We start from the raw sequence: 26,173 nt of genomic DNA on the forward strand, positions 1-26,173 counted from the left end.
GCCCCTTCCCCATCATTTGAATCTCCTACCCCCTCCTTCCGTCCAGCACGCCAGTTTGGGGGGCTGGAGGAAGGTGGGAAGGCACAAACATTTTGTTTGGGTGATATTTTGAGGGGAGCCATCAAAAGTCGCAAACGCTGGTTTTCCCAGTGGCTGAAGCACCCTCTCCTTTTTCCCACTTAAGAGACCTCCTCCCCAATTCCAGAAGCAGTTGTTCTCTTGGTCCTTTTGAATGGTGCTTTGCCCGTAGTTTTGTCTCTTTTCGCAAATCCTCACTCTCCCCTTTGGCCACTGCGCTGTTCTGAGACCCTGGCGTCAGTTCGCACGGGGCGGAGGCCAGGGCATCCGTGTCCCTGGGTCCTGACTGCGGGGACTGGGGCTTTTCTCCCAGCCCAAGCTCCGCGGCGTTTCCGGGCTTCCACCCCGCCCCTGCTCCAAGGCCCTGTCGCCTCCCCTCCTCCGTCAGCGCGGCCTGCTTCCTGCAGCCCGCCCGAGCCGGCCTTACTCCGGGCAGGAAGGAGGGCCGCCGGGCTCCGAGGGCCCTGGCGAGACCGTGGGATCCAGAGCAGGCCCACCCGGCCCAGCCCACTGTTCAGTTCCAGCTCAGCCTCCAGCCTGCAGGTCAGGATTCGATTCAATTTTTATTTATTACAATTCGTGAATTTAAACCACAACACAACGCAAACCCACATCTAGGGAAAGAAACGAAAGCTGGGGGAAAGAGGGGCTGGCAAACGCCCTCCTGCCCTAATCTTCCCCTCCCACCTCTCCTCTGCTCCTTTGTCAGAATCACAAAACCCTAAAGGTTGTTCCACTTGGGAAGGCAGCGGATAGGTACATTTCCGCAGCCCCGAAATGCCACTTTTATGGCGCTGTTTGTCTCCCTGCGCTGGATTCTGAATGGGGCCGAACAAAACAGCAGCGCGGAGCTGGCTAGACGTCTGGGCTTAATTGTTTTATGGTTTAAATAAGGTGGACACTCTTTCCTTTGAAATCGGATTATAGGAATGTTTTGTCTATGGCCCACGGAGAACGGGACCTCACTGGCTGGGAGGGAGAGGTGGAGAAAGAGCGCGCGTGAGAGACAGAGAGAGGGATGGGCTACAAACCAGGGGGCAAACAGTCGGGAGAAGTCACAGTCCCACCCCAAAGTCCTGCAGGCGGCGGCGGAATAGGCAGTGCGGAACCAACGGCAGGGTAAGAGGAGCGAGGAGTTTAGGGTGTGCGCCGCGGGCAGGAGGTCGCGGGAGCCTCGGAGCGTGCATCTGCGTGAGCGGAGGTGTTCTGAGCCCAGAAATGCGCCTGAATAGGGGGGAGATCGCGGCAGTTCCTTTGCACAGTGTCTCTTAATGCGGGAAGGGAGGGTGACAAAAAGAGAAAATTGTGTGAAACCTTTGACAAGGTTTATTTGGAGAACTTGGAAAACAAAAGGACAGAGGTCCCGATGAAACTCCCTTCTGGGGAACCCCCCCCCACATCTCTCTCTCCTCTCTCTCTCTCTCTGTGTCTCTCTCTCTCTCTTTCTCGCACCCATTTGGAAACTCCTTCCTCTCACTTCCCACCTTTGGGCCAAGGCTGGGACCTGCCTGCTCTGTTGGCTTTTTCCTGGCCCGACTGCATTGGAGAAAGTGGACGCGAGGTGGCGCTGTTGCTCAATGTTAGAGGCGGCGGCAGTGCCCCTGGCCGGCCTGGCCGCACTGACATTTGAGGCCCGGCCCCGAGGAGCAACCGGGAGAAGGCCCCGCGCCCCGGCCCAGCCCGGCCCCAATGGCTCTGAGCAAATCAATCCTCTCACCTGCGAGGTGTAAATAAATCGCGAGTGGCGGCGGGAGATGGGCCCTAGCTCTGGCAGCCGGCTCGAGAGGCTCAGGAGGGCGGGCGTCGAAAATAATCGCTTTGCGAAGGAGATAAGCACCAAGCAGGCAGCGCGTAATTAACACAAAAAGGCAGAATGACCCGGACAAACGAACATAAATCCGTGGTACCTAGGAGGGCGGAGCAGGCCTCGGGGCGAGGGGCAGAGACGCCCCAGCGAGGATGGCTGCTTGCGGTTCCTTTATATCCGAGCTCCGGGAGCGAAATCAAGCAGATACGTGTAAAAGAAAAAAAAAGAAAAAAGAAAAAAAAAAGACAATCAAATGAAAAAAGAAAAGGCGAGGGACCCCCCCCAAAAGGGGAAATCGAGTCCAGCCAGGGGGTTCAGGACTGGTGGGCTCTCAGAGCAGACGGTGGTGGCGGCACACTCGGGACAGTTGCATTCCAAGACACAAAGGCCTGGAAGAATAGCTCTGTGGCAGGGTTTTCGCTGGACCATAAAATGTCGAGATATCCCCCCACCCTCTAAAAGATAAGGCGCAGGCCCCAGAGCGGATCTGGCCTGCGGAGCCTCCTCTTTCCAGGCGGAGAAGGGAAAATATTTATGACAGTCCCCAATGACCCAGATGCTGGGAACCCAGAGCCCATCTCCTTCAGCTTGGTACTCTGAGCAGAGTAGGCTCAGAGACCGCAGGGCTGGGACCAAGGCTGCAGCTGGCTCTGGTAGTGAAGGAGACCTCTGTCATGCCCCACACTGTCCTGGACCCTAGGGAGGCCTGCAGCCCTGGCACGGCCCTCCTCTGACCCTCCCCTCCTGCTGCTCCAGGGCCAGAGTTCCCGGATGTTGCAGAGTTTGGGCAGTCCCTAATTCAGGTGGAGGTGGGTTCCTCCAAATTCAAGGGATCCTGGAAGTGTCCTTTGCTGGGGCACCAGGGAATCTCCTTTGGGAATTGGGCTGAGAGTGGCCATCTTCCCAGCAATTATTTAGATAATAGAGGGACTGGGGGAGGGGTCATTCTACACCGTCCTTTCCTGCACTGCCATTCCTTATCCATCCCCAGAGCTGGGCTCCAGATGGGGAAGGCAGAGACCTGGATTCCTAACAGCCTCCTTCCTCATCCAACCTGGAAACCCCAGGATGTGGAAAGAAAATAGGTAGCAAATTTTTTCATGATGCAAAAAGCTAAAGATGCCTGTGTGTCTGTCAGGTCTTATTTTCCTGTGTGCCTGAGTGCACAGGGCCTGCGAGGTGACAGGGGCGCTTCTAGGCATGCATGATAGTTTAGGGAGCATGCACTCGATGTGTCTCAGGGTGGAAGGTGGCACATACAGGATGTGTGTATCCTGAGTGTGCCCCAGTATTGCCCTGTGTGTGACATCCCCGCACAGCCTTGGAAGGGGAAGACCGGAAAAATCGTTCTTGTTCCTCTTCCTCATTCGTATGCACACAGCACACGTATCCACAGCTCTCCCTCTTCTCCCTCTTCTCCCTTTTCTCTGTCTGTGTTAAGCCCCACATAACTGTACATGCTTATGGCCAGAAAAGGGTCCTGATGGACTAGGGTTCTTTTATCCCCGTTAGAATTACCTTGAATTTCCCTAGTCTTGGAGATAGGGGAGGAACCCCCTAGAGAAACTGTGGGTAAATATTTAAAGAGTGTCTGTTGACAGTTCCCATCCACATCCCGGCCTGGGCAGCCGGCTTGGGGAAGTAGGGGGTGCAGTGAAGCCAGGGGGCCCCTCCGGGCTGAGCTGGCATTTCCTATAGGGTTAGAGTATGTGGAGACAAGTAAGAGGCCTGCTCCAGTCCCTTCCAACCCAGATACAAATAGTCTCCTGAGAAGAAACATCCTGGATCGGCCCCGCCAGAGGGCCAGGGACCCTCCAGCGGCCCTCTCCTCTGTCCCCATAAACTGCTTTGCTCTCAGAGCCCCCAGCCAAGCCTCAGGCAGGAGCTGGTGTCTGAAGGGGCAGTGCCGCCCTGACTGGGTATATGGAGAGCGCCCCACCTCCGGCCCCTCTCCTCTACCCACAGCGGACAGGCCAGGGAATGTTAGGGATGGTGGAAGACAGGGCGGCCTCCCACCCTGAGGAGGGGCAGGAGACATGCAGGGTTCGGATGCCTGAAGTATTGGGGGATACGAGGTACTCATGTGCTAGCTCCTTCTGAGTGCCAGGCTTAAGGACCCCCTGGGGAGCCCATCGTTTGGGTTAGGGGACCTGCTCTCTCTTCGCGGCATCCGACCCCCTGGGGCGGGGTGGGGGGAGAGTCTCATACCTGTTGAGGTAACCTGAGTTGACCTGCTGGCTCAGGTATCTCTGAGAGGAAGGAAACGGGAAGGGGGGAGAGGCACCTTCAAATCCGAACGCGCACCTTGGAGAAGCTGGCCCCAGCCATTAGCTGGGGCTGGCTCACCACCCCCCCCCCCAACACACACACACAGACACCACACCCCCCTCCCTCCCCCTTCCTCCCCTCCCCTTCCTCCAGGTCCCCCCAGCCCTGAACCCCTCAACCCCCCGCCACCATCCCTCCTTCTCTCTCTCTCTCTCTCTCTCTCTCTCTCTCTCTCTCTCGCCTGTCTTCATGTCGTGGATTGATGAACGCGAATCGCGTGTAAGCGCCGCCACCGCCGGGAGTCTGAGGAATTCGCCTGGGCTGTTAAAGGAAAGAGCTAAGTGCGAGAGCGCGAGCTCTACCTACCGACAGTGAAGAGAGCCGCCGCCGCCGCCGCCGCCGCCGCCGCCGCCCGCCCGCCGCCCGCCGCCCGCCGCCGCCGCCCGCGCCCAGCCCCGGGAGCCGCGCGCGCCGAGCCGGCCGGGCCCGGCACCCAGGCGCCCCCCACCTGCCCAGCCCAGCCCCGGGGAGCCGGCCGGCCCGGGGTTCGCTCCCGGGGGGAGGGGACTTTCGGGGGTACCGGGCGGGGGGGAGTCGCGAGCCAGAGGGGAGGGGGCGGCGGGTTTTCATGTGCCCAGCATGAGCTCCTACTTCGTCAACCCCCTGTTCTCCAAATACAAAGGCGGCGAGTCCCTGGAACCGGCCTATTACGACTGCCGGTTCCCTCAGAGCGTGGGCAGGAGCCATGCGCTGGTGTACGGGCCCGGCGGCTCGGCGCCCGGCTTCCAGCACGCCTCGCACCACGTCCAAGACTTCTTCCACCACGGCACCTCGGGCATCTCCAACTCGGGCTACCAGCAGAACCCGTGCTCGCTGAGCTGCCACGGAGACGCCTCCAAATTCTATGGCTACGAGGCGCTCCCCAGACAGTCCCTTTATGGGGCTCAGCAAGAGGCGAGCGTGGTGCAATATCCCGACTGTAAATCCTCCGCCAACACTAACAGTAGCGAAGGACAAGGCCACTTAAATCAAAACTCGTCTCCCAGCCTCATGTTTCCATGGATGAGACCCCACGGTGAGAAGCCTTTTCTCTTTCCCCCTTGGTCTCCCGCGCTCCGGGGTCTTTCCCCCCTCCCTCGCCTCCTTTTTGTCTGCCCTCGCCTTCCCTCCTGGCTTTGGGGTCTCTCCGGCCCCACCCCCGGGGGCCTGAGTGGGTTTCTCGAGGTTGGGAGGTTCGGCTGGGGGTGGGGCGCGGGGCTCGCCTGGGGTATTGGGGGGACGGGGGGCGAAGGTGGTGTCCGGGTGCAAAGGGTTAAAAATCGTTTTCTCCACCACTGTCTGTCTGTCTGCCCGTCTCCCCCTCTGTCTCCCTCCCTTGCCATCTCTACAGTCAAAGTTGGGGAGGTGGCTGGGCAGGGGCCCCGAGGACCCTGAGGTTATCAGCCTTTGGAGCAAACCAGTCTTTCCATAAGGCAGAGAGCCTCAGTCCAGAACAGTGGCCAGGCTTTCTTGGGGGCAAAGGGAGACTCCTGTTTCCTTCCCCTAGCGGGATCAGAGGGTGACAAGACCCCAAGGACAGGTGCCCTGGCTCTCTGGGGGTACCCACTGCCTCCTCACAGAGAACTAGCCTTAGGGCCACCACCCCAACTTTGCTTTACTTCCCTCAGTTGGAGAGAAGAGAGGGAGCCAGAGAGGAGAGAAAAAGAGTGCACGGAAGGAGAGGGTCCATGCAGATTAGAGGGCTCTGGGCTCCAGAGGACCCAAGCCCAGCTGCCCCCAATCAAAGGTTTGTGGGCTTTCCCTGAGACCTTCAGAGTGGCTCAGGCCATGAGCCCCTCCAAGGGTGGCCCCTCATGGCCCAATTTCGAAGTAAAAGGGGAAGCGAGAAAGCGACAAGTTCCAGCGGGGATGGCCCGTGATTTATTTGCTGGTCTCCAGTTAGCAATCAGGCCAAGCAGTGATACATTCCAGGAGATCAATTATTTTTCTTCCTGGCAAGGCATTAGGCAAAGAGATTCAAGGAGGGGGCAGTGAGCAGAGTCCCTCTTCCTCACCCCCAGACCTTTTTCCTTTCTTTTGGAAACAAGACTGTCCCCAGCTCTGCTCACCAAATGCCACTCTGCACTTGTAAACAAAGCTGCAAGGGCCAGTTTCCTGAGCCTGCAGGCCTGGGGGGGACTCTGCAGTGCTCCCTTGGCCCCTGCCATCCCCCAGTTTCCTGACAGACCCCAGTCCCTGCCCCCACCCCCACCCCACCTCCCAAGGTGAAACCAAACAAAACAAGCCCCCAAACTTTCCTGCCCTTGCCTGCTCCCTGCTCTCTCGCCTGATCTTCAGGAGGGAGGGAACTGGGGAGATCAGAGGGGGGACTTCAGGGGAGGAAGAGTGGCAGGGAAAAGCCGAGCCCCCACCCAAACATAACCAGACTGGGGTTCTATTCTGTCCAGCTCCGGGGCGGCGCAGCGGAAGGCAAACTTACAGCCGGTATCAGACCTTGGAACTAGAAAAGGAGTTTCTCTTTAATCCTTATTTGACACGAAAGCGCCGGATTGAAGTCTCTCACGCCCTGGGACTGACTGAGAGACAAGTGAAGATCTGGTTCCAGAACCGAAGGATGAAGTGGAAAAAGGAAAACAACAAGGATAAACTGCCCGGAGCCCGAGATGAAGAGAAGGTGGAGGAAGAAGGAAATGAGGAAGAGGAGAAAGAAGAGGAGGAAAAGGAAGAAAACAAGGACTAAGCAAAAAAGAGAGACCCCCCCCCCTTAGCAACTCCCTTGAAGTTTCGTTTTATGGTAGCGGATAAATTGAGAAGTTTACGACTGTCATTTGCTTTTATAGAGAATAGAATGACACTCACAACTCTAACTACCTGTCAGATACTTGCAGCTCTGGTTTTATTACCTTTGGACTTCCCCCGATCTTTATTTGTTTGGGGGCTGGAGGGGGGGGGAGACGGAGACACAGCGAAAAGTTCGGACTCTGTCTCAGTCGTTGCCCCAACACACACACTTGTCCCTACCCCCACCCTCCGGAGTCCTGCCTGGATTTTGAGGTCTGAGACCTGGCCTCTTTGCCCCTCTCTCACCCCTTCCTGCCACTCTCCCACCTCCCTGCTTCTCTGGTATTTATTTTAGAGGGGAGCCCTCTCAAAATGCAGAAGACGACTTGTGGCTTTGTTTTTATGCTAGGGTTAGTGTATTAGATTTACTTTTAATTTTTTCCAAAAGAAAGGGAAGAAAAGGGAAGGAAGGAAGGGAAGGGCAATGTTTAAAGAAACGTTTAAAAATGATAGCAAGGAATGTCCCTTCCTCCTCCCTGGGGCTCCCCCACTTAGAAAGACCCCCCCCCTTGACTTTCTCTAGAAACCTGATGGAAACCTGAAGGAGATGCGGGTCTCTCCCCTCCCCCCTCCCCTCGGGGTAGATAGGAGCCTGCAGTCGCCGTTAAAATCCTACCTAGCCATCCCATGGTCACTCGGGCCCATGCCTTCCTCCCCTTTGCTGTCTGATTTCTGTTGTTGGGCCCAGCTTCCTCTGAGCTGTACTAGTCTTAGCGCTCAGAAATCACCATAATCATGAAAATAATAAGAATGATAATAATAAAAATAATAATAATAATAATAATAATACTGATAATAAATCTTTAACATACTACCTAAAGGGAACCTGCAATAATCTTGAAGAAAGAAAAAAGACATTTTTGAAAATCCTAATATGCAAGAAAAAAAGAGAAAAAAATTAAAATTAAAAAAAAAAAAGAAAGAAACCTCCAACGTATTTTATCACTACCTATAGAGAGAAATCCTGCTTTGAGAGTATTCGTAATGCGGTTTTGTTGTCGTTTGTTGCTGCTTAATTTCACTAAGAAAACCCCAACAACTGAGACTGCCTAGCCCACCGGTCCCGTGCGCTTTTATTGTGCTTCTAACCCCAGTAGAGTAGAGCTAAATTGCACTGAATGTATAGTTAACTCTGTCTTGAATTCTCTGTTTATGCAATGTGCTCGAAAGAAAAAAAACGTTAAAATATATCTATAATAATAATTTTTGGTCATTTGTCTTTATGTCCAGCTATGAATGTAGATTTTGTGTCCCGGCAGCAGCCCTGTTCCTGGTCCAAGTACTTTGTATTGTATACGTGAGTCATAATAAAAAAAAAAAAAAGGAGAAAAACATATTTGAAGCTGGAATGACTTGCTTTTTTCCCAACGCCCCCTCCTCCCCCCCCCCCAATTCTTTACTCCTCCTTCCCTCCTTATCCTCCTCTCCCAACACTGTGGAAAAGGTGTCCGCCACTGGTCTGACTGGGCTGGGGGAGCTCACGTGGAGAGGCGCCTAGGAGTGGAGAGGGCAGGCTGGGCAGGGAGGGCAGGTGAAAGGTGGGGGAGGTGTAGAGGAGGAGGAAGAAAAGCAGTTTGCTGCAAGTGTGCTTTTGGGAGAAACTTGGCTCCAAACAAAGTGGGGTTCTGGATCCCAGTGGGAAGAAAGCATCTCCCCCACTGAGTCACCTTCCTCTTCCTCAGCCTTGGGCTGGGCCCAGACAAAGAATATGCCCCTCCTGGGCCCCTCCCACAGCTAGGCTCTTTTCTTCCAGGGGCTAAGGATGAGACACTGGGGTCCTTTCTGATCTCCACATGCCCCTCGTGACCGTGACCAACCCTGGGCACCCAGCACCCAGCACTAGGACAGGGAGCAGGGTGGGAAGGATATGAGGCTGAAGGCCGCCTGGAGGACTTGGCTGGAGGAAGGTGGCTAAGGGTGGGGAGGAGGAAGCTGAAGCCTGGAGGGGGGGAGGAAAGAAGGGGAAGGTGAGGGAGTTGGTACACCAAGCAGCCTGGGTCCATATTCTGATATTCAGATTCTGCCAGCAGACTCATCACTGTTCCCCAGGTCGCTAGCATCTACTCAAGCCTCTGTTCTGGCTGTTTCACGCTGGCCCCTGGCTTCACCTTGGCAATTGGGCAGCCAGCCCTGCCCTCATAGTGTGGGCCACTGGCCTGGGGGGTGGGTAGGATGGACCTGCTGAGTGGACAGTCCTCCATCCCAGCCACAGCAGGGGAAGGGGGGTCTTCGTGGGACCCCTCATTCCCCAAAATAAGGGGTTGAAGGCTAAGGGACTCAGGGGGTAAAGGGGTCTCTCACTCCTTCCTGGAGGGTCCTAGACAGAGAAATCTGTTTATGCCAATAAGATTCTGGTCAAATAATACCAAATTCCAGAGATAACAAGTCTTCTGACTCAGTCAGGAGAAGGGGGAAAGGGAAGGCGATGGGATCTTCTGGTCCTTAAAACCAGATCCCCCCAAAGACTGAAATATTTTTGACAGCAGATAGCTCTCTGTCTCTGTCTCTTGTCTCTGTCTCTCTCTCCCGGTCAATTATTTCCCCTTAGGCCCAGGCTGACTCTTATTTTTGTGTAATTTCACCCGCATCTGGGTCCCTGGCACCCACGCAAAGTGGTCGTGAATACAGGATTGGGTCAGGCATCCTTGATAGGGGATGCCTGCGGCCGGAGAGAGGCTGCCGACTGCAAGCACAGGCTGCAAGCAGCAGGGGAACAGCTTTGCACAGCTCTGGGGGAAATCTTTGGAAACTTGGGGTCCCTGCTGTGAGCTGCTGCGCCAGCCAGGTAACCCCGCTTGCTGCGGGAGGCCCAGGCTACCCACCGGGGAGGCCCCAATAAACAGCATTTCGCTCCGACCTCAGGCCTTCCCACGGGCGCCCCTTCCAGACTCCGAGGGCCGGCGCGGGCTGTTTCATTTTTTAATGTGTCATTATGATTTCTTCTAATAAACATCGCCGGCTCCGTAGCCAAGTTGCTTGAACCCTACACTAAGTGGCTCCAGAAGACCTTGCCGAATTTTCCCCACACCCAATGCCCCCATTCATCCCTGGCCTTCTCAGCAATGCCCGTGGCCCCAAGCCGGGCGTCGGAGGGCGGGGTGCGTCTGGCGCCCGGCATCGCTTGAGACGCAAAGCCTCGGGTGGGCCAGACCAAGAGAGCTCCAGCCGCCCGTTCTTGCAGCACCCGCTCCCCCACCCCTTCTGCCCACCGCCTCTTTTTTTCTCGTTTGGAGAGAAAAGGAGGTAAAACCCGTTTTATGGGGGAACTTAATTGTGAGCGGGATGCGCTCTCTTTAGAAACGCGTCCTCCCAAATGCTCCCGCCGTCCCATTACCGGAATGGGGACCATTCGGCTGCAGCAGATAGGACTTTCTCCCATTCTTTACTTTTTTATTAGCCAATCAAAGTGGCTTCCGAAAGCTATTTGTGATTTGTGAAAAATAGTATCTTTCAAAATGCTGAGTTGAAGCATCTCGCTCATTTCGCCTTGAATTTATTATTCTAATCTCAACCGTAGAGACGGGATAATGCAGCTATTAAGTTGGGGGGTAAATTCGTTTCTCTGGATTTTTTTTTTTAATTCTCGGCATTCTATCTCCCTCCCATTTCATTGCAGAGGCCAAGGGAGGTGTGGGCCTGCAGGGGACCTGGGTGGGGGGTTGAGGGAGGTAGTGAGTGCTCTAAAGGGCTTTGGGGGGGGACCCTAGGGTGAAAGAGTTGACTGGCCTTCCCCAGGCTCATCTTCCTCAAATGAGACGCCCCACTGGCTGCCTGACGGCTGCAGAAAGTTACGTGGCCCCAATTAGAGTGAACTCGGGACAGGTTGTGCCACAGACTAGAAGTAAAATTTCCCGTAAGCAGGCCGCAGTGCCGTCCCATTCTTCCAGTGGCCCATTGTGAAAAGCTGGGCCAGAGCTTCCTTGTCGTAATTTTTAACTACCTGTTATAAAATTTATGGGTGGGTTTGTAAAAGAAACTAGGTCTCTGCATCCGGCTGAGGGAACTGCTTCCCTCACTGAGGGAGGAAGTTTGGGGAGGGGATGAGGGACCCCCTATTGGTTGGGGTGGGGCACCCAGCCCTGGAAGTCCCTGTGCCAGCTCCAAGCGGGATCAAGGGGAGAGCTTTGGGCTTTCAAATCTCCAGCTGGTGCAGAGTCTTGGGCTGTTGACTAGGCTGGGTTGCGAATGGTTGGCAAATGATCTCTATGGGGGAATTTATTCTGGGTTCCCCCACATTGGACTCATCGCCAAAATTAGGGGTCTGGAGAAAGTGGGGGGACACCTTGGGTGCTTGGAAATTAGCACAGAAGGTGGAATTTGGAGAAGGATAAGTTTCTTTTTTTTTCCGGGCCTCCAAGGTGTATCCCAGCTGCTGGGACACCAGAATTTTTCTGAAAAAAGGCAGGTGGGTGTGGGTCACTTGACAAGGCAGAAAAGGCTTCAAACTGCCTTACACTCAAGGAAAAAAAAAGCGGGAACCAAGATCTTGGACCTTCATTTTATTTTCAATTCTAAAAAGATTGGGAATAAGCTGCCCTCTGAACCTAGGAATTGAGGAGACTTGACACCAGGGATAGTCTTGGAGAAGGAAAAATGTCATTTTCTCTGAGAAAGGAGCCTGAGGATGACGGGCTCTTTGGGGGTTCTGGAGGCCGCCCCCAACTCTCACCCCTCCTGCTGCCTCCGCAGGGCTGCCCAGTATGGGTCTAAACCCTCTCCGCTCGTCAGAACACGGCCAGGTCAGGCTTGGCTAGGAGGTTTCCAGCGGCGTGTGTCTCCTGTTCCCGTCTAGGGTGGAGTGGGGGGCTGCCTGGGCTCCCCACTGGGAAGGATGTAGCTCTCTTCCTAGAAAAAAAAAAACGGTCGCAGTAGGAAGCGCATCCCTGCTCAGTCCCTTCACCCCTTCAGCAGTCACTGCTCCACCAATGGCACAAACCTTTGCAAAGCTTCGGTTCCCCCAGATCCGACCTTAATACCCCATTTATTAAGAAAAAGATTTAAAATTCCGTGTGGCAAAGGGAGGCGGCCGACTCAGCGCCAGAATCCTCCCTTTCCTCCTGTCGCGTCCCTCCTTTGCCCTTTCGGCGCTAGCCTGGAGCTGCCTGCCCCGTGGGGAGTGGGCGGTGGGTGGGGGTGGGGTGGGGGTCGGGGGATGCTCCCTCTCCGAGAGAATTGGGTAAACATGGCGACCGCGGCGCCCATTTGCACACGCTACACAAATGCATCGCATTCCCGGTTGTTTGCAGAAAATTTACAGCTGAGTAATAAAAGTTTACGATCGACTCACAAGTTGGATTGGCCACAAGAAGTCATGTGGATTCCATCCATGAACGTGAACTTTTTATTGTGGTTTGTCCGTTCGGAGCGCTCCGCAGAACAGTCCTCCCTGTAAGAGCCTAACCATTGCCAGGGAAACCTGCGCTGGGCGCTCCTTTCATTACCAGTATTTTTTTTATTAATCTGATTAATAATTATTTTCTCCCCCCATTTAATTTTTTTTCTCCCAGGTGGAGTTGCCGGAAGCTGGGGGCACCTGGGGAGGGACGATGGGGGGGAAGGGCAGGAGTTGAGGGCACCTCTCTCTCCCTTCCCGATCCTCTAGCCCCCCAAGGGGCAGGAGGAATGCGGGAGCAGGAGTTGAGATAGGGAGCTGCAGATGCCTCCGCCCCTCCCCTCCCAACCTTTCCCTCCTGCCCCCTTCTTGCAACTCTCCTTAATTTTATTTGGCTTTTTGATCATTGGGACTATTCTTTTTTATTTTTAAATTTATATAAAGTATATATGTGTGTGTGGAGCTGAGACAGGCTCGGCAGCGGCACAGAATAAGGGAAGACGAGAAAGAGAGAGTGGGAGAGAGAGAGAGGCAGAGAGAGAGAGGGAGAGGGAGAGTGACAGCAGCGCCCGGTAAGTGTTTCCTTATTGGTTCAAATATGTAACTAATGGTCCGTAGCTGGGTGGCGGTTTCAAGATAAGGACAGCAGCGGCTTGTCTTGGTTAGAGAGGAGAGGGGGGCTGGCGAGAGGGTGGGCGTGCGGGCAATTATGGGGAGGAAAAGTGGGGGGGGGCGGTTAAGCTGTAATATGGTAGTGTGGGAAGTCTGTTGTCCTGATGTCACTGTGCGCCGAAGTTGGGGGTTGGGGGGCAAGGGGACTGCGCCTGTGGGGCTCAAGGCCGGGGTCTAGTGCGCTGGCCCGCTGCCTTATGCCCACCCTGTCCTTACCTATTATAGATCCGCGGCCTCTTGGCTAATAGGACTGGGATGGAGGGGGCCCGGAAGCTCAAACTCCAGGGCAAGAGAGAAACCTGTAGGCTGTAACCATTGCCCCCTAAGCAAAGTCAGCCCCCCAACCCCCAAACAAACTTTCCGGCGCCCCCTCCTTGCCCGCAGCCCCCTCCCTCCCGGAGAGCGCCGCCGCTAGAGCTCACACATGCGCAGTGCGGGCCCAGGGCCGGGCGGCGGAGCAGGAAGAGAGCGCAGCTAGGCTGACGGCGGGGCCTGTTAATTGGCAATTAGGGGGGAGGCTGTTGGCTGGTGCGCGTCAGCGGAGGGGAGTGCGTCTGCCCACCCCCAGCTCCCGCCCCCACTCGAACGGACCGAAAGATGGGAGGTGCCCTGCACTGCGGGTGGATGGGTGGATGGGTGGATGGGTGGGGGTGGGGGACGCGGTACTCAAAAGCCATCTTGTGCTTGGAGAAAAGGGGCCAATCTGCCTTCTCTCACCCGGCCCAGCGTCCCCCACCCCCAACCGCGGCCACCGCACCAGGGATACCCACTGGGCTGCTTCACCCGCCTCGCCTGGCTGCCCTGGGCTAGGATCTGCCTAGTCTGGGGCGGAGGTGGGAATTGGGGAGGCCCCAGGCTGGGTGGGGACAGGCCTAGGTCTCGCTGGCGGGGCTTCTTGGGTGAGTGGAGGCAGTGAGGACTCCAGGCGCGGCTGGCTCATGGGGTAGGGACGTCAGAATTGGGCGGCCCGGAGGGTCCTGGGCGCTCGGGATCTTCCTAATAATTGGTGCTAATGGCGTGTTGTATGGTCTTAACCCGACACATATGGTTTCATAACACAGTGGCTTAATTTCTTCCAAATGTACGTGGCCCTGAATGTGTTGCAGTTTGATATATGACCCCGCCCTGCTGCCTGGCCTGGGTCCGAGGCGGCCCCTATATGTGTGAGCTTCTGTTTATAAAGGGCGATGCACACACAAACGCTTACACACCCAGGCAGACACACCCCAGAGCTGGGGGAGGGGAAGCGCTTATTCCTTGGAGAGGTTTGAGAGTCTGGGGGCCAGACTCACCTTCAATCCGAGCTAAGAGCTGCCCCCCACCTCCAGTCCTCACTCTCGTGGCTCGACTGGGCTTCTCCGCCAAGCCCCAGTGGGGGAGGGGAACGCTCCTCGATTTCCTGTTTAAACCCTGACCCGTCGCCTGGGGGTCGGGGGTGGGGGGGGGTGGGAGGAAGAACCTGTTTTTATCAAATTCTTAAAAAACATAATCGCCTGCATTCAAATCAAACCCCTTGGGTCCGAGTTGATGGTGAATCTTCTCTCCCCTCCCCCCACAATCCCCTTCCCTTCCTCTGCTGCCCCCCCAAAATTCCCGTTTCATATCCGACATAAAGGCCTCTGAGGTATTCTCCCGGGGGAAGAAATGGCATTTTCTCTCCCCCTTTCACTCCCCCCCTCAATAGGACTTGTGTGTCGGCAGAGGCGTCTGCCGAGGGGCTAATTTCGCGTTCCTTGTTTACGATCGAGAAAAGCGCTTGGCTCTCCCCAAATGGGCCCAGCCCGCCGCCTGCTCAGGCTGCCGCGCGCTCTCCCGCCGCTCCAGCGCGGCCCTGGGGCTGACGCCCCGGGTACCAGGCCGCGGCCGCGAGACCCCGTGTCTGTGGGACCTGAGAAGGGCAAGGGGAGTGCGGTGGGCCAGTGGAGGGGCCCTGGAGGCCTGAAAATGGGAGTCTTTCTCCTGGCGTAATGTGGGAACCGCCGACCGGTGAGGCCTCTATTTCTCTCTTTCGCCTGTATTTTGTCTGCCCCCGCTGTCTGCGCCCCCCCCCACCCGCCCCGCCGCCGAAGGCCGCACTGACTGTGGGGGGGGGGCGCGAGTCTCCTTTGTTTGCCCCCCGAGGAAAACAGTTTCCGGGGAAGGCCACTCAGGACAGTGGGGATTCACCTGGGATATTAGAGGGGCCCCCTCCCTTCGGAGGGTTGGGCCTGGGGTAAGGCTGGGGTATTTATCTCGGCCTACAGGGATCTAAACAGATGTGCTGCTGGCGAAATTTCAGGGTGCTGGGTTCATGGGTGACGGGTTACCGGCTGCATCCGAGGTGTCCTTATATAATATTTTTATCAATTGATTTTCTGTCCCTTCCTGGCTAGGGTCCTGCAGGCCCCCACGTCCTTCACCCCCTAGATCCTCCTCATGAGACAGAGGGATGCAGAGAAAGCATAGCAGCAGTGACTGATCCTGGTTTTCCAGTTTTCTAGTCTGGCCAGGGGATAAATCCAGCCCCAAACGCCAGCCCCTTCCTTCCCTCCTTACTTTCGATTTTCTTTCCCTTCTTTCTCTCCCTCCTGGTGCTCAAACAGAAGCACAAGAGGGGCCACCAGTGGCAACCCCCAGCATCCTTGCAGGCCAGATTCCCTGTAAACGCGGTCCTTAGTGCAGGAAAGCACTGGTGTGATTATCTAATAATAGCCAGGGCGGCTGAGACTAGAATCTGGCTCAAGGACTCTGCACACGCCCAGGACGCCCAGGACGAAGGCTGGGCAGAGGCACTGAATCTGTGGGTCAGGTTCTGGCAACACTCCCCGGAGCCCAGGGCCCCTAGCGTTCCCCTCTTTGGGCACCTCAGGCCTGCCCCTTCTAGGCTTTGTCAGCCCTGCCATGGACTGTATTTCATGCACCAGTTCCTAGCTAAGGAGAAATGGGCAGAGCAAACCCTTTCTCCCCCTGGGTCTGACAGTTGTGATCCCCACGAAGAATGCACCCTTGTTTGGAGAAGGCGGCCTTTTTGGGTTGGCTGTTGTGTTGCAAAAACCAGGCTTGGTAGCTTTATACACTTATTATATACAGGCTCAAATGTACAGACTCTGACTTATGCGTGAATATATACAGACTCATGTTTCCTCGGTGGTTAATTGTATATTACCATGCTTATACTCGCTCAAACACCGTTTTATGTGCATGCAAAATTTTGTTAGATGGGATTGGGCTCAAGGAGGCACTGGGTGCACCAAGAAGGCTCTCTGGGCATGCTCTCCTGGAAATGTGTGCACGCTGGAATCGGAGTATGCGGGTTCCAGTAACCAACGGATGCCACAAAGGCTCTCTCAGACCTTATTGCCTTCACAGTCCAAGCAGCTGGGCCAGGGAAATATTGAATCCCTTCGGCTTTCTCTCCACACTTCCCCCCCAAACTTCCCCAACTCAGAGGCTGTTTACCAGAGGAACACTGTTGTGTTGAAAGTGAGAGTTTTGTGGGAAGCTCTTTTCGTGTTTTCGTGGGTAAAGTGGACGTTTGAGCAGTTCTGAGCACTCGGCTAGGCCCTGGTGCCTGAGCATTGCTGGGACAGCAAAGGAGATCTGAGTGGCTAGTTAATAAGGTGGCCTCTGGGAAGTAGTCTGGGGCAGCTGTTTGAAAAGGCTGGTGGAGAAGGCGAGACAGAATGGGTTAGGGGTGCGGTGAACATCTATCCCCGCTCTTGCCCCTGCTCACCGGACCCCAGATTTGCCTGCGTTGTCTGGGGGGCAGATTAGGGGCTCTCTACGCTTCCCAAATAGGCAGATCTGGTTACGGGTGAGATTTCGTTTTAATTCTCTCAGCTACCGACCGAAGCGGGGCAAAGGCTGACCGGCAGAGCCGGAAAAGAAACTGGGTCTAGCTGCCTGTGGGCCTGGGGCACTGAGTGTGGCCCGGGGCTGGGAATTAACAGCCTCCTTTCTTAGCCTTCCTCCCTTTTGGGGCCCCGAAAAGACAGAGCAGGGGAGAATATAAATGTCCGTGAAAAGCTCATGAAAGAAAGTAAGAACAGAAAAGGGGCTAGTGGGGCTTTCCTCCACTCCCTAGGCAATCAGGTTCCTCCCAAGACTCCTGTCCAGACACGCTGCGGGTGCCGGGTGCCAAGACATGCAGCCTTCTTCCACCTTCTCCTGCCAGCGCTGGGGGCAGCCTTGGGCTTTTGGACCTCGGCCACCCGTGGGTGCTGGAGTGACATGACCCCCAAATTGTGCCCCTTACGCAGCCCCCCTGCCTCTGCCGCTGTGGCTGCAGCCGCCCCTGTTTATTGTGTCTGTGAGTTGTTTACTTGTTTTGTCTGCTGCCACCCTGCGTCAGAAACCCGCCAAACCAGCAAACTCACCCAGGAGAACAAAGTGCGGCGCTATCCTCTGCTCCCTCCCCTTTCCGGCACCCTGCTCCGGCCATTACCTCCTCCCTCACTCTCTCTCTCTCTTTCCCAGGGGACTAAGCAGAAATCGGCCTAAAATAGGGCAGCTGTTTATAGGGTTGGGGGAATTATGGGGACACCATAAACCTCCGGGTGTCCTGGTGGTGGAGAGACTTAGAGCTGCCCTCCCCTCGCCTCCGGCTTTTCTTCTTTCCCCTTGGCAACTGCTTGGTTAAGGGGGCCACAGTCATTGAGGAAGCCGAGCCCCCCTTACCCCACTCCTCCACTCCTTTCTGCAGGAGTTTTCCCTGAGACACAGGTTGTTGGGTTTTAAATCAGGGTAATGTTGGCGGATGCATAAAACTAGATAAAGTGTTGTCACTCTCCCCTCACCCTCCCTTCTCCTCAGCCCCCCAAAATAGCAGTGAATTTAAGCAAATCCTACAAAATTAAATTGCCCCTTCGCTAAAGATCCTATAAATCTCCAATCCCGCCAGGTATAGAGTCGGAGAGGCCGCTGTTTGCCTCTAATCTTGCTCCTGGCTATCAAATCTAAAAGAGTATCATCGAAGTAAGTAATATTCTCATTTCTGAAATTAATTCCCCCCTCCCCATCTCTCTCTCTCTTTTCGCCAGTGCAGATTAAATGGTTCTCTCAGATCTGCAAACAATAAAGGATAAAATTATTTATAGGGAAATGAGGACGATGTTTCATTGTTGGCTTATTGTTCCAGAACATAATAACATTTTATTTTCAACTGGGAGAACTTACGCCAGGGGAAAAGGGAAAAGGAAAAAAAAAAAAAGGCAGGGCACCCCCCCCACACACACAAAACTCCTACTGTATATAACTTATATGACATTTACAATTTCCTCATGACAACTCACTGTGACGTCATAAATGCCATGCTCCTGAATTTTACAATGCTCATAAACCAACAAAGTGGGTCCAGGCAGTGCTTAGTGGGGAGGGGATATGCGAAGCCAGGAATTTGAGGATCCTTTGGCCTCATTCTGGGGGCGAAAAATATTCTTAATATTCTAGATTCTCATTCTTCCTCCTGGGCCAACCAGGGCCACTTGTTTTTCCGCCCTGAAATGTCACTCAGCATCTGAGTTCCCTCCCCATGCCCAGCGGGGATGAGATACTGTGTCCAAAGGCCCTTTCCTCAGCTGGTATTCAGCTGCTTGGGACAGAGGTGGGACGCTTGGGGGCCAGGCCCCCAAAAGCCAGAAATGATTTCTTCCAAAGGGAGCCCAAAGGGGCTCAGGGCTGAGTGGGATGGGACAGAGATGCTTGGGATCTATTTTCCTTTTTAACCTTCAGTTAGTGAAGTGAATTGAGAAGCTAAACAAATGGCATTGTGGGAGCTTGTGTCGGCCTAGTGGAGTGGTGGTAAAGAAAGGTCAGTAAGAAATCTGGAAAGAGAGAGGGAGGAGAGAAAATAGGACGTGAGTTAGCAGAGCCTCTGCATGTACCTTTCTTCTCTCCTTAATTGCAAATAAAGCAAAAGCAGCTTGGGCAGCCTCTCAGCCTCTTAGCTCAAAAGAGGAACTGCCAGCCCAGGCCTCAGAGGTGTTTGGGGCAGTTCTCAGGCACTTGACATGCCCCATCTGGCCTCTTCCTCCTTCTCCCCTCCCTGCTGACCCCCAACTCCATTCAGCTGGCCAGCCTGGGCCCTGTCCCCAGAATATCAGCACCCCCAAATGGGATCCATTTCCGGGTTGGATGTGTCAAATTTCGCTTTTCTCCAAGTGTCTCCGTGCCTGAACTTTGAAAGGAGGAGGAACGTTCTGTTTTGGAATGCAGTGTGTGCATGGGGAGGCATGCGCTCAGACAACTTCCCCGGAGCATATCTGGCAGAAACTGGAGGCTCCTTGGGTGAGCTATGCTTTGGTGTCCCCAAGCCGACCCAGTTTGCCGCATTCAGGTTCTCTGGCGGACTTGGAGACTCTCGTTTTGCAATCCTTTTACTCCGGATTCTGTGGAGATCAAAGGAACTTATACGCAAAACACTAGACATTTGGAGTAGGATTTATTTTTCAATTTTTCAATTGAAAGAATTCTAATCATAAGCCAGTCGGGCCAACTGAGCAACCACTCTAGAACAGCAAAGCCTTAACCAAACAGTGCAATTGTAAGGTGAGCTGAACAATTATTGAAACTGGGGTTTCTCTGCAAGAGGGATTTCGGCCCTTGCCCAGTGGCACAGAAGGGGCTGGTGGGGCAACCGCTCTTCCCCTGCTCTCAGAATTGAGAATTGGCAGGGGTGGGTCCGGCAGCTGCAGAGGCTTCTGGGCAGCCAAGCGCCCAGGCCGAGCGCTGAGTCCTGGCGGCCCCGGTGTCCAGGTCGTTGAGCAGCCTCCGGAGGCTCGAGCTATAGTTGTGGCGCGCGGGCAGCCCGAAAGGGAGTGTGTGTATCTGTGTGCGAGGCTGGGTGAGTCACAGACATCTGCGCAGAAGTGGGGGATCTAGGGAGAGAGAGAAGACTGGCAGAACACAAACTAACCGGGACCTCTGGAAAAGACTGTCCAGCAAAAATTCCAGACCTCATCCCTCTCACTTCAGATCCCCTTCCCCAAGAAATTAATATATTTCCCAGAGCAGAGTGGAAAGCAAAGGCAGGCAAGATGAGGCCTGCCCACGAACCCCTTCCCAGCCAGAGTCCAGTCACACCTATCCTCTCCCCAGTTCAGAGCTGCCCCGGGCCTCCAGCCCCTGGCCTGGAGCAGGTTCAGGCTGGGGTAGGAGCGCTTGACTCGTTCTGAGAAACCTTCAAGTGCCCAGCCTCCAGAGCACCCCATAGCCTTGGGGACTCCAGGCCAGTGACTGCCCCCCATGCAGGCCCATGGCGCCTGCAGAAGGTCCCTCTCCTATAATTAGCGCTCATGAAAAGCATGTGTTTTGGGCTGGGGCGATAGGGGGACTGGAGCAGCGAGCGGCAACGCTCCCCTTTATTCCTGTACTGTGTTTTTTGAATTCTGTTTCGAATCCACTAATTACAGCTCCGAAAGTGAAAATCTGTTTTCGCCGCCAAACCCCCTCGGAACGCCTGATTCCGGAGGCCCAAGGGGCAGAGCAACTCGGAGACCTGCGGGCCTGATGGGGGTGTTCTCTGATTGCTCTAGGCTTGTTTTATAGAAACAAAGAACAAGTCCCCCCCCCCCAACCCCTCCCAGGACTTGTGCATATTTACAGAGCTCAACTGCAGTTTTAATAAAACATCTGTTCTTGCTTCTGCTGATGAGTTTCCATAATTGTTTTCAGACAAATTTAACAGGAAAATATAAATATATTTAGAAAAACCCAAGTCCCAGCTATCCCCCCATAGACAGTCATTCTTTTGCCAAAAAAATAAAATTAACGTAAGATGAGAAAAGGAAAATATAATCCAATGGAGGGAAAATCGGGCTCATCTGACCTGCTCTCCCCCCTTGGAGCGAATCCTTCCAGCAAATTTCAGCTGCATAATTAAAGATCCAACTGAAAGAAGGAGGCTTCTTTTCTCAGGAATGGAAGGTGATGGGGGAGAGTATGTTGGAAATTAATTTGGCTGAAAATCTTTAAGCAGTGGGGGAATTTATTTGTATTTCTGCTTCCCCTCCTCTCCCCCTTCTAGCATTTCTGCCTTTTTCCCCCAGCAGCTGGTTTCTGTTCATTATAAATCGGCGAGACCTTTCAGTCTCTGCCCTCTGTTTAGGGACGTAATAAAACACTTAACTTTCCGGGGCTGAGACTTACATTCTGCTCCTCAGGTCGCCCACCCCCGCGCCCAGTGCTTTTAGGCCCCAAATGAGACTATCCCCAACTTTGGGGCCCCTTTCCCCTCCAGACTTTGTTTAGGAGGGGCTCAAGGAAAGCCAGGCATCCTTGCTGGGGAGCTGCACCACATGCTTCCCTAGAAGTCCCTTCTTTCTTCCAAGGTCCTTCCTTCCCCCACTCCCCCACCCACCCACCCATAAAAGAGATTTAAAAATACATAGAAAATCAACACTCATTGAAAACGAAACCTCATTAAGACATCCTATCTTCCATCATTCAATTTGTTGTACATTGCAACAATTTAATATCTTGAAGGAAATATCACTGACATGATTTATCCCTCTAGCAATCTCTCTCTGAAATGGGGTGGGGGGGCGGGGAGGAGGGAACTTATTCTCTCTTCCGGCCTGTTCTATGTGTTACACTGTTACCCTCAGGGCAGAAATGAGGCTGGGAACTCTGGGAGCAGCTACTTGTGTCCAGGGGTGCGCTGACTTGTTTCTTAGCTCAGCCCTCTGGGTCTTCGCGCCCCCCCCCCCCCAGTTCTTTCTCACTCTACCTCTTTGCCCTCCAGGGGGCCTGGAGCCCCAGCCAGCTGTTGAAAACCTCTGTCCAGGCATGCCATGAATTTGAGGACAGCTGGATTCTAGAGCAAAAATCAAGTCACGCTGGTGTCTGTGTTTATGTACCTGCCATGTCACCCCCAAATGAGACAACTCCTCTCAGAATTTCCCTCTTAAATTGGAACCCTCCTCAGTCTTTCACTTTTATCTCGCTGGGTAGAAGAAAGTATGGTCCACAAGGGGGAACCTTTATAATATGGGGGTCTTTCCCTTAACCCTTTTAAATATCAGCAAATTTCCCTCCTTTCTGAAGGTTTGGGGCTGTATTTTTAAGAGCCAACACAAACTGTCAGACAGGGAGACTCCTCAATCCCCTAACGAGGTTCATGTATTAACTAACATGTTGTCTCCACCAGCTCCTACACACTGTCTGCTTTTGGGTTCGAAACTTTATTTTTCCCCCCTAGCGACACTCCAGGGAAACCTTAACGTTACAGAAGATGAATAAACGAGTTTTTTCCCAGCGTAGTCCCGTTTATGGCTTTATTGCTACCCATTGATTACTCCGCTTTGTTACACAGAAGGAAAAGATCATAAAATCCGGCGACATCCGGGTTCTTGTTATAGCCCCCCCCCAAAATGGTGAAGAGAAAAATATGAGCTTCCACTGCTTCCTTCGCTAGCCCCACCGCCCCCTCTTTGTCAACTCAAAGCATTTTCAGTCTATGTCACGATATCAAATTAAGTTTGGATTAATCAGGAGAAAACCCACATCTGCACACCTTCCGCTGTTTCAGTTCGCCCACTGCGGCTCCCTCAGAAGCCTCGTACTCAGCTGCCTTTTTCCTAACCTTCCCTTCCTTTTTCTCGGCCCCAAGGTGGAAAGAAAATGGGGGTGGGGGCTGCTGAGAGGCCCGGCTCTACCAGGTGTGGCTGGCCCTTGAGGGAGCTCCCCAGGAGCCCTTTGCTGGAATCTCCCAAGCCCCCAGGGCTCAGGTCCAGGGGTGCCTCCCTTGGCAGGGGCAAGGGGCTTCTGACCTGTGTAGGGGCTCGAGCCTGCCAGACGCTAACTGTCCTTCAGAGCCCCACCAGCCTTGTCTCTCTGCCTGGATCTTATGTGAATTACCCCACCGGCCCTCCCTGGCTCCAAATCATAAATTCTCACCAACATAAACAGGAGTTGATGTGTCTAGAAAGATTCTCAGAGTTCTTTCTTCTTCCTTATTTTCCTTTCTCTCTCCCACCTTTTACTCCTTTCTCTCTTTTTCTATTGTATTTTCATACATTTTTCCCTTTTCTACCAAAATGCTGCAGCAGCTTCCCCCCAAAAAGGGGGTTCTGAGAGGCAGAAGGAGGCTAAAAGGAAGAGGAAGCGGATGCATGGCCCTTTTGCCCACTTTAGCTCGCCACTGTACCCTGAAGTCTCATCCTTACCCCCTTTAGACTTACTTACTCCATACATCCCCCTTACACCTAAGCCTACCAGCCACACTCTCCTTCCTCTGAGCGCCACGTTTTATGCAGTTTCTTTCTACTTTTGATTTTTTTTTTTTTTAATTACTGGGGTGGGGGAATCCTGGCTTAGTGATGAGGACTCACTCCATGGAGGGTCAAACCAGGATTTCCTGCAGGATTTCTGGGGATTCCCCCCCTGAGCTGGGAAGGGGCTCTTCCCATGGAGAAATCAGGGTGTAATTTTAGAAGGGGGAAGATATAAACGATGAAATCGGATCGAAAATAGAGGGATTTCTCCAGCCCTGGCTCTAGCCACAGCACAGTAAAGTTAGCTGGAGCTTAGAGATTTCCTAGCAGTGTAGCCCCTCTTTCCTGGGCCCCAAGGCCCTGCTAATGCATATTCACCCTTCTCTCACCTCCAAATCAGTTCCCTAACATATATATTTTTAAAAGAAATCCAAGTCTTACTTTCAAAGCACACACTTAGTCTCAACTAGGGAATCAACAGAAGCAGAAGCGATTTTTTTCCCCCTTCTTGACATCTGGCTTGCGATTGGCTGGAAGGGGGTCAGCTGACTTTGTCATTTTGTCTGTCCTGGATTGGAGCCGTCCCTATAACCATCTAGTTCCGAGTACAAACTGGAGACAGAAATAAATATTAAAGAAATCATAGCCCGACCAGGTAAAGGCAAAGGGATGAATTCCTACTTCACTAACCCTTCCTTATCCTGCCACCTCGCCGGGGGCCAGGACGTCCTCCCCAACGTCGCCCTCAATTCCACCGCCTATGATCCAGTGAGGCATTTCTCGACCTATGGAGCAGCCGTTGCCCAGAACCGGATCTACTCGACTCCCTTTTATTCGCCACAGGAGAATGTCGTGTTCAGTTCCAGCCGGGGGCCGTATGACTATGGATCTAATTCCTTTTACCAGGAGAAAGACATGCTCTCAAACTGCAGACAAAACACCTTAGGACATAACACACAGACCTCAATCGCTCAGGATTTTAGTTCTGAGCAGGGCAGGACTGCGCCCCAGGACCAGAAAGCCAGTATCCAGATTTACCCCTGGATGCAGCGAATGAATTCGCACAGTGGTGAGTTTTACAGCTCCGAGATATAAATTAAATAAACTGAACTGGCTTTATGACCGGCTTCCCTAGAAGAACGGGCGGAGAGAGTTTTTTATGGCCCCATAAAAACAATCACGCTCGTCTCCTCGCCGACGCCGAGACAGGGCCCCCTCTTCTGCCCCCTCTGCTCGCCTCCCGCTTGCTCGCAGGGGCCTGGCCCCCTCGGCCCCTGACGCATTGGAGGGCTCCAGGCTGAGGGGGCAGGAACAGGGCAGGGTATGAGGGGAGGGGGCAAAGGGTAGGGGAGCCCCCCAAAGTCGAGTCAGGCTGAGGAGAAAGGAGGGGGAGAGTAGGAGGCAGAGAAGTGGGGAGAAGTTTCCAAGGAGCTAGGGTGCTTGGGGAAGTGGGGGAGCCCAGTCGTTGAGAAATGGGGCCCTCATCCCCAGTATTTGGGATTTTTCAAAAACCAGTTTTTAGACTTACAGCTTTCTGCCTGATTCTTGCCCTCCCCCCCCAAACCTTTCTTTGGGACACTCACCCACCCACATACGGTGGGGGACTGAATGAAGTTGGGATCCTGGCTGTACCCCCAGTGGGGGTGGGGCAGGGCAAAAGGGAGAAGGCTGGAGTCTGAGGGGGCCCGTCAGCTGCTGGCCAAGTTGGGAGGGTCAGGACTTTGCTAGGCTAAATCGTCTACGGAGGATGCCTTGCTGATTGTTTTTAGTGTGTTTTGTGCCCGGATCTCTAGGGGTCGGCTATGGAGCGGACCGGAGGCGCGGTCGCCAGATCTACTCGCGGTACCAGACCCTGGAACTGGAGAAGGAATTTCACTTCAATCGCTACCTAACGCGGCGCCGGCGCATCGAGATCGCCAACGCGCTCTGCCTGACCGAGCGACAGATCAAAATCTGGTTCCAGAACCGCCGGATGAAGTGGAAAAAAGAATCTAATCTCACGTCCACGCTCTCAGGGGGCGGCGGAGGGGCCGCGGCCGACAGCCTGGGCGGAAAAGAGGAAAAGCGGGAAGAGACAGAGGAGGAGAAGCAGAAAGAGTGACCAGAACTGTCCCTGCCACCCCTCTCTCTCCTTCTCCCTTGCTCCCCCCCAATTCCCTCCTAATCACACCCTCTATATTTATCACTGGCACAATTGATGCGTTTTGACTCCCTAAAACAAAATTAGGGAGTCAAATATGGACCTGAAAGTCAACTCTGGACCCCTCCCTCACCGCACAAACTCTCTTTCACCACGCGCCTCCTCCTCCTGCTCCCTCGCTAGCTCCTTTCTCGGCTCCTCTGCAGGCCCCTTCCCCCGCCCAGGCCTTGGGGGCTCCGTCCCTGAACCTCGCTTCAGCTCCACAGATCTCCTTCCAAATGAGGACTTGGCCTCCCACCCCCTCGGCGCCCCCACCCCCGCCCCTGCGCGGAGAGCTGGCTCCCGGGCCGGGGCCTCCGCTCCGGGGCCTCAGGGCCCGGCCTGGCAGCCGGGGAGGGCGGGAGGCCCAAGGAGAGCGCGTCGTGGCCCCACAGCAACCCCCAGGGCCTCCCCGCAGCCCCTGCCCGGCCCCTCTGCCCCAGCAAATGCCCAGCCCAGGCAAATTGTATTTAAAGAACCCTGGGGGTCATTATGGCATATTACAAACTGTGACCGTTTCTGTGTGAATATTTTTAGCTGTATTTGTGGTCTCTGTATTTATATTTATGTTTAGCACCGTCCGTGTTTCAATCCCATCTTAAAAGGGGAAAAAAAAGAGGGAAAATTACAAAAAGAGAGAAAAAAAAGTGAATGACGTTTGTTTAGCCAGTAGGAGAAAACAAAATAAATTTAAAAAAATCCCCCTCGTGTTACCCTCCTGTATAAATCCGATCTCTGGATCCGTTCTCGAATATTTAATAAACTGATATTATTTTTAAAAGTTTATATTGGGATTTCTGTTAATT

General features: G+C 54.0%; 2 protein-coding genes and 1 long non-coding RNA gene across 8 annotated transcripts; 2 read left to right on the forward strand and 1 right to left on the reverse strand.

Moving 5' to 3' along the window:
* The first annotated feature begins 355 nt into the window (after positions 1 to 355).
* Positions 356 to 26,153, forward strand: HOXC6 (homeobox C6). Of its 6 annotated transcripts, none has more exons than XM_043564155.1 (3): positions 356 to 621; positions 23,912 to 24,257; positions 24,958 to 26,153. In XM_043564155.1, the coding sequence occupies exons 2-3, from the start codon at positions 24,104 to 24,106 to the stop codon at positions 25,287 to 25,289; spliced, it is 486 nt and encodes a 161-aa protein (XP_043420090.1). In that variant the 5' UTR covers positions 356 to 621; positions 23,912 to 24,103; the 3' UTR covers positions 25,290 to 26,153. The 6 variants fall into 6 exon arrangements, with proteins under 6 accessions (XP_043420090.1, XP_043420092.1, XP_043420093.1 ...); XM_043564157.1 differs by having other exon boundaries at positions 450 to 621; positions 24,982 to 26,153; XM_043564158.1 differs by lacking the exon at positions 356 to 621 and adding an exon at positions 9,604 to 12,898.
* LOC122473509 lies at positions 623 to 4,285 on the reverse strand. The gene is made up of 3 exons (XR_006294679.1): positions 4,094 to 4,285; positions 1,796 to 2,067; positions 623 to 1,345 (listed from the first exon to the last, which is right to left on the reverse strand). It is a non-coding gene; the product is annotated as an uncharacterized LOC122473509 (long non-coding RNA).
* HOXC8 (homeobox C8) lies at positions 4,729 to 8,197 on the forward strand. Its single transcript, XM_043564160.1, has 2 exons — positions 4,729 to 5,228; positions 6,601 to 8,197. The coding sequence occupies exons 1-2, from the start codon at positions 4,793 to 4,795 to the stop codon at positions 6,891 to 6,893; spliced, it is 729 nt and encodes a 242-aa protein (XP_043420095.1). The 5' UTR covers positions 4,729 to 4,792; the 3' UTR covers positions 6,894 to 8,197.
* Positions 26,154 to 26,173: the final 20 nt, after the last annotated feature.

The sequence above is a fragment of the Prionailurus bengalensis genome, chromosome B4, assembly GCF_016509475.1.
Source record: "Prionailurus bengalensis isolate Pbe53 chromosome B4, Fcat_Pben_1.1_paternal_pri, whole genome shotgun sequence".
In the NCBI taxonomy this organism is placed as follows: Eukaryota; Metazoa; Chordata; class Mammalia; order Carnivora; family Felidae; genus Prionailurus; species Prionailurus bengalensis.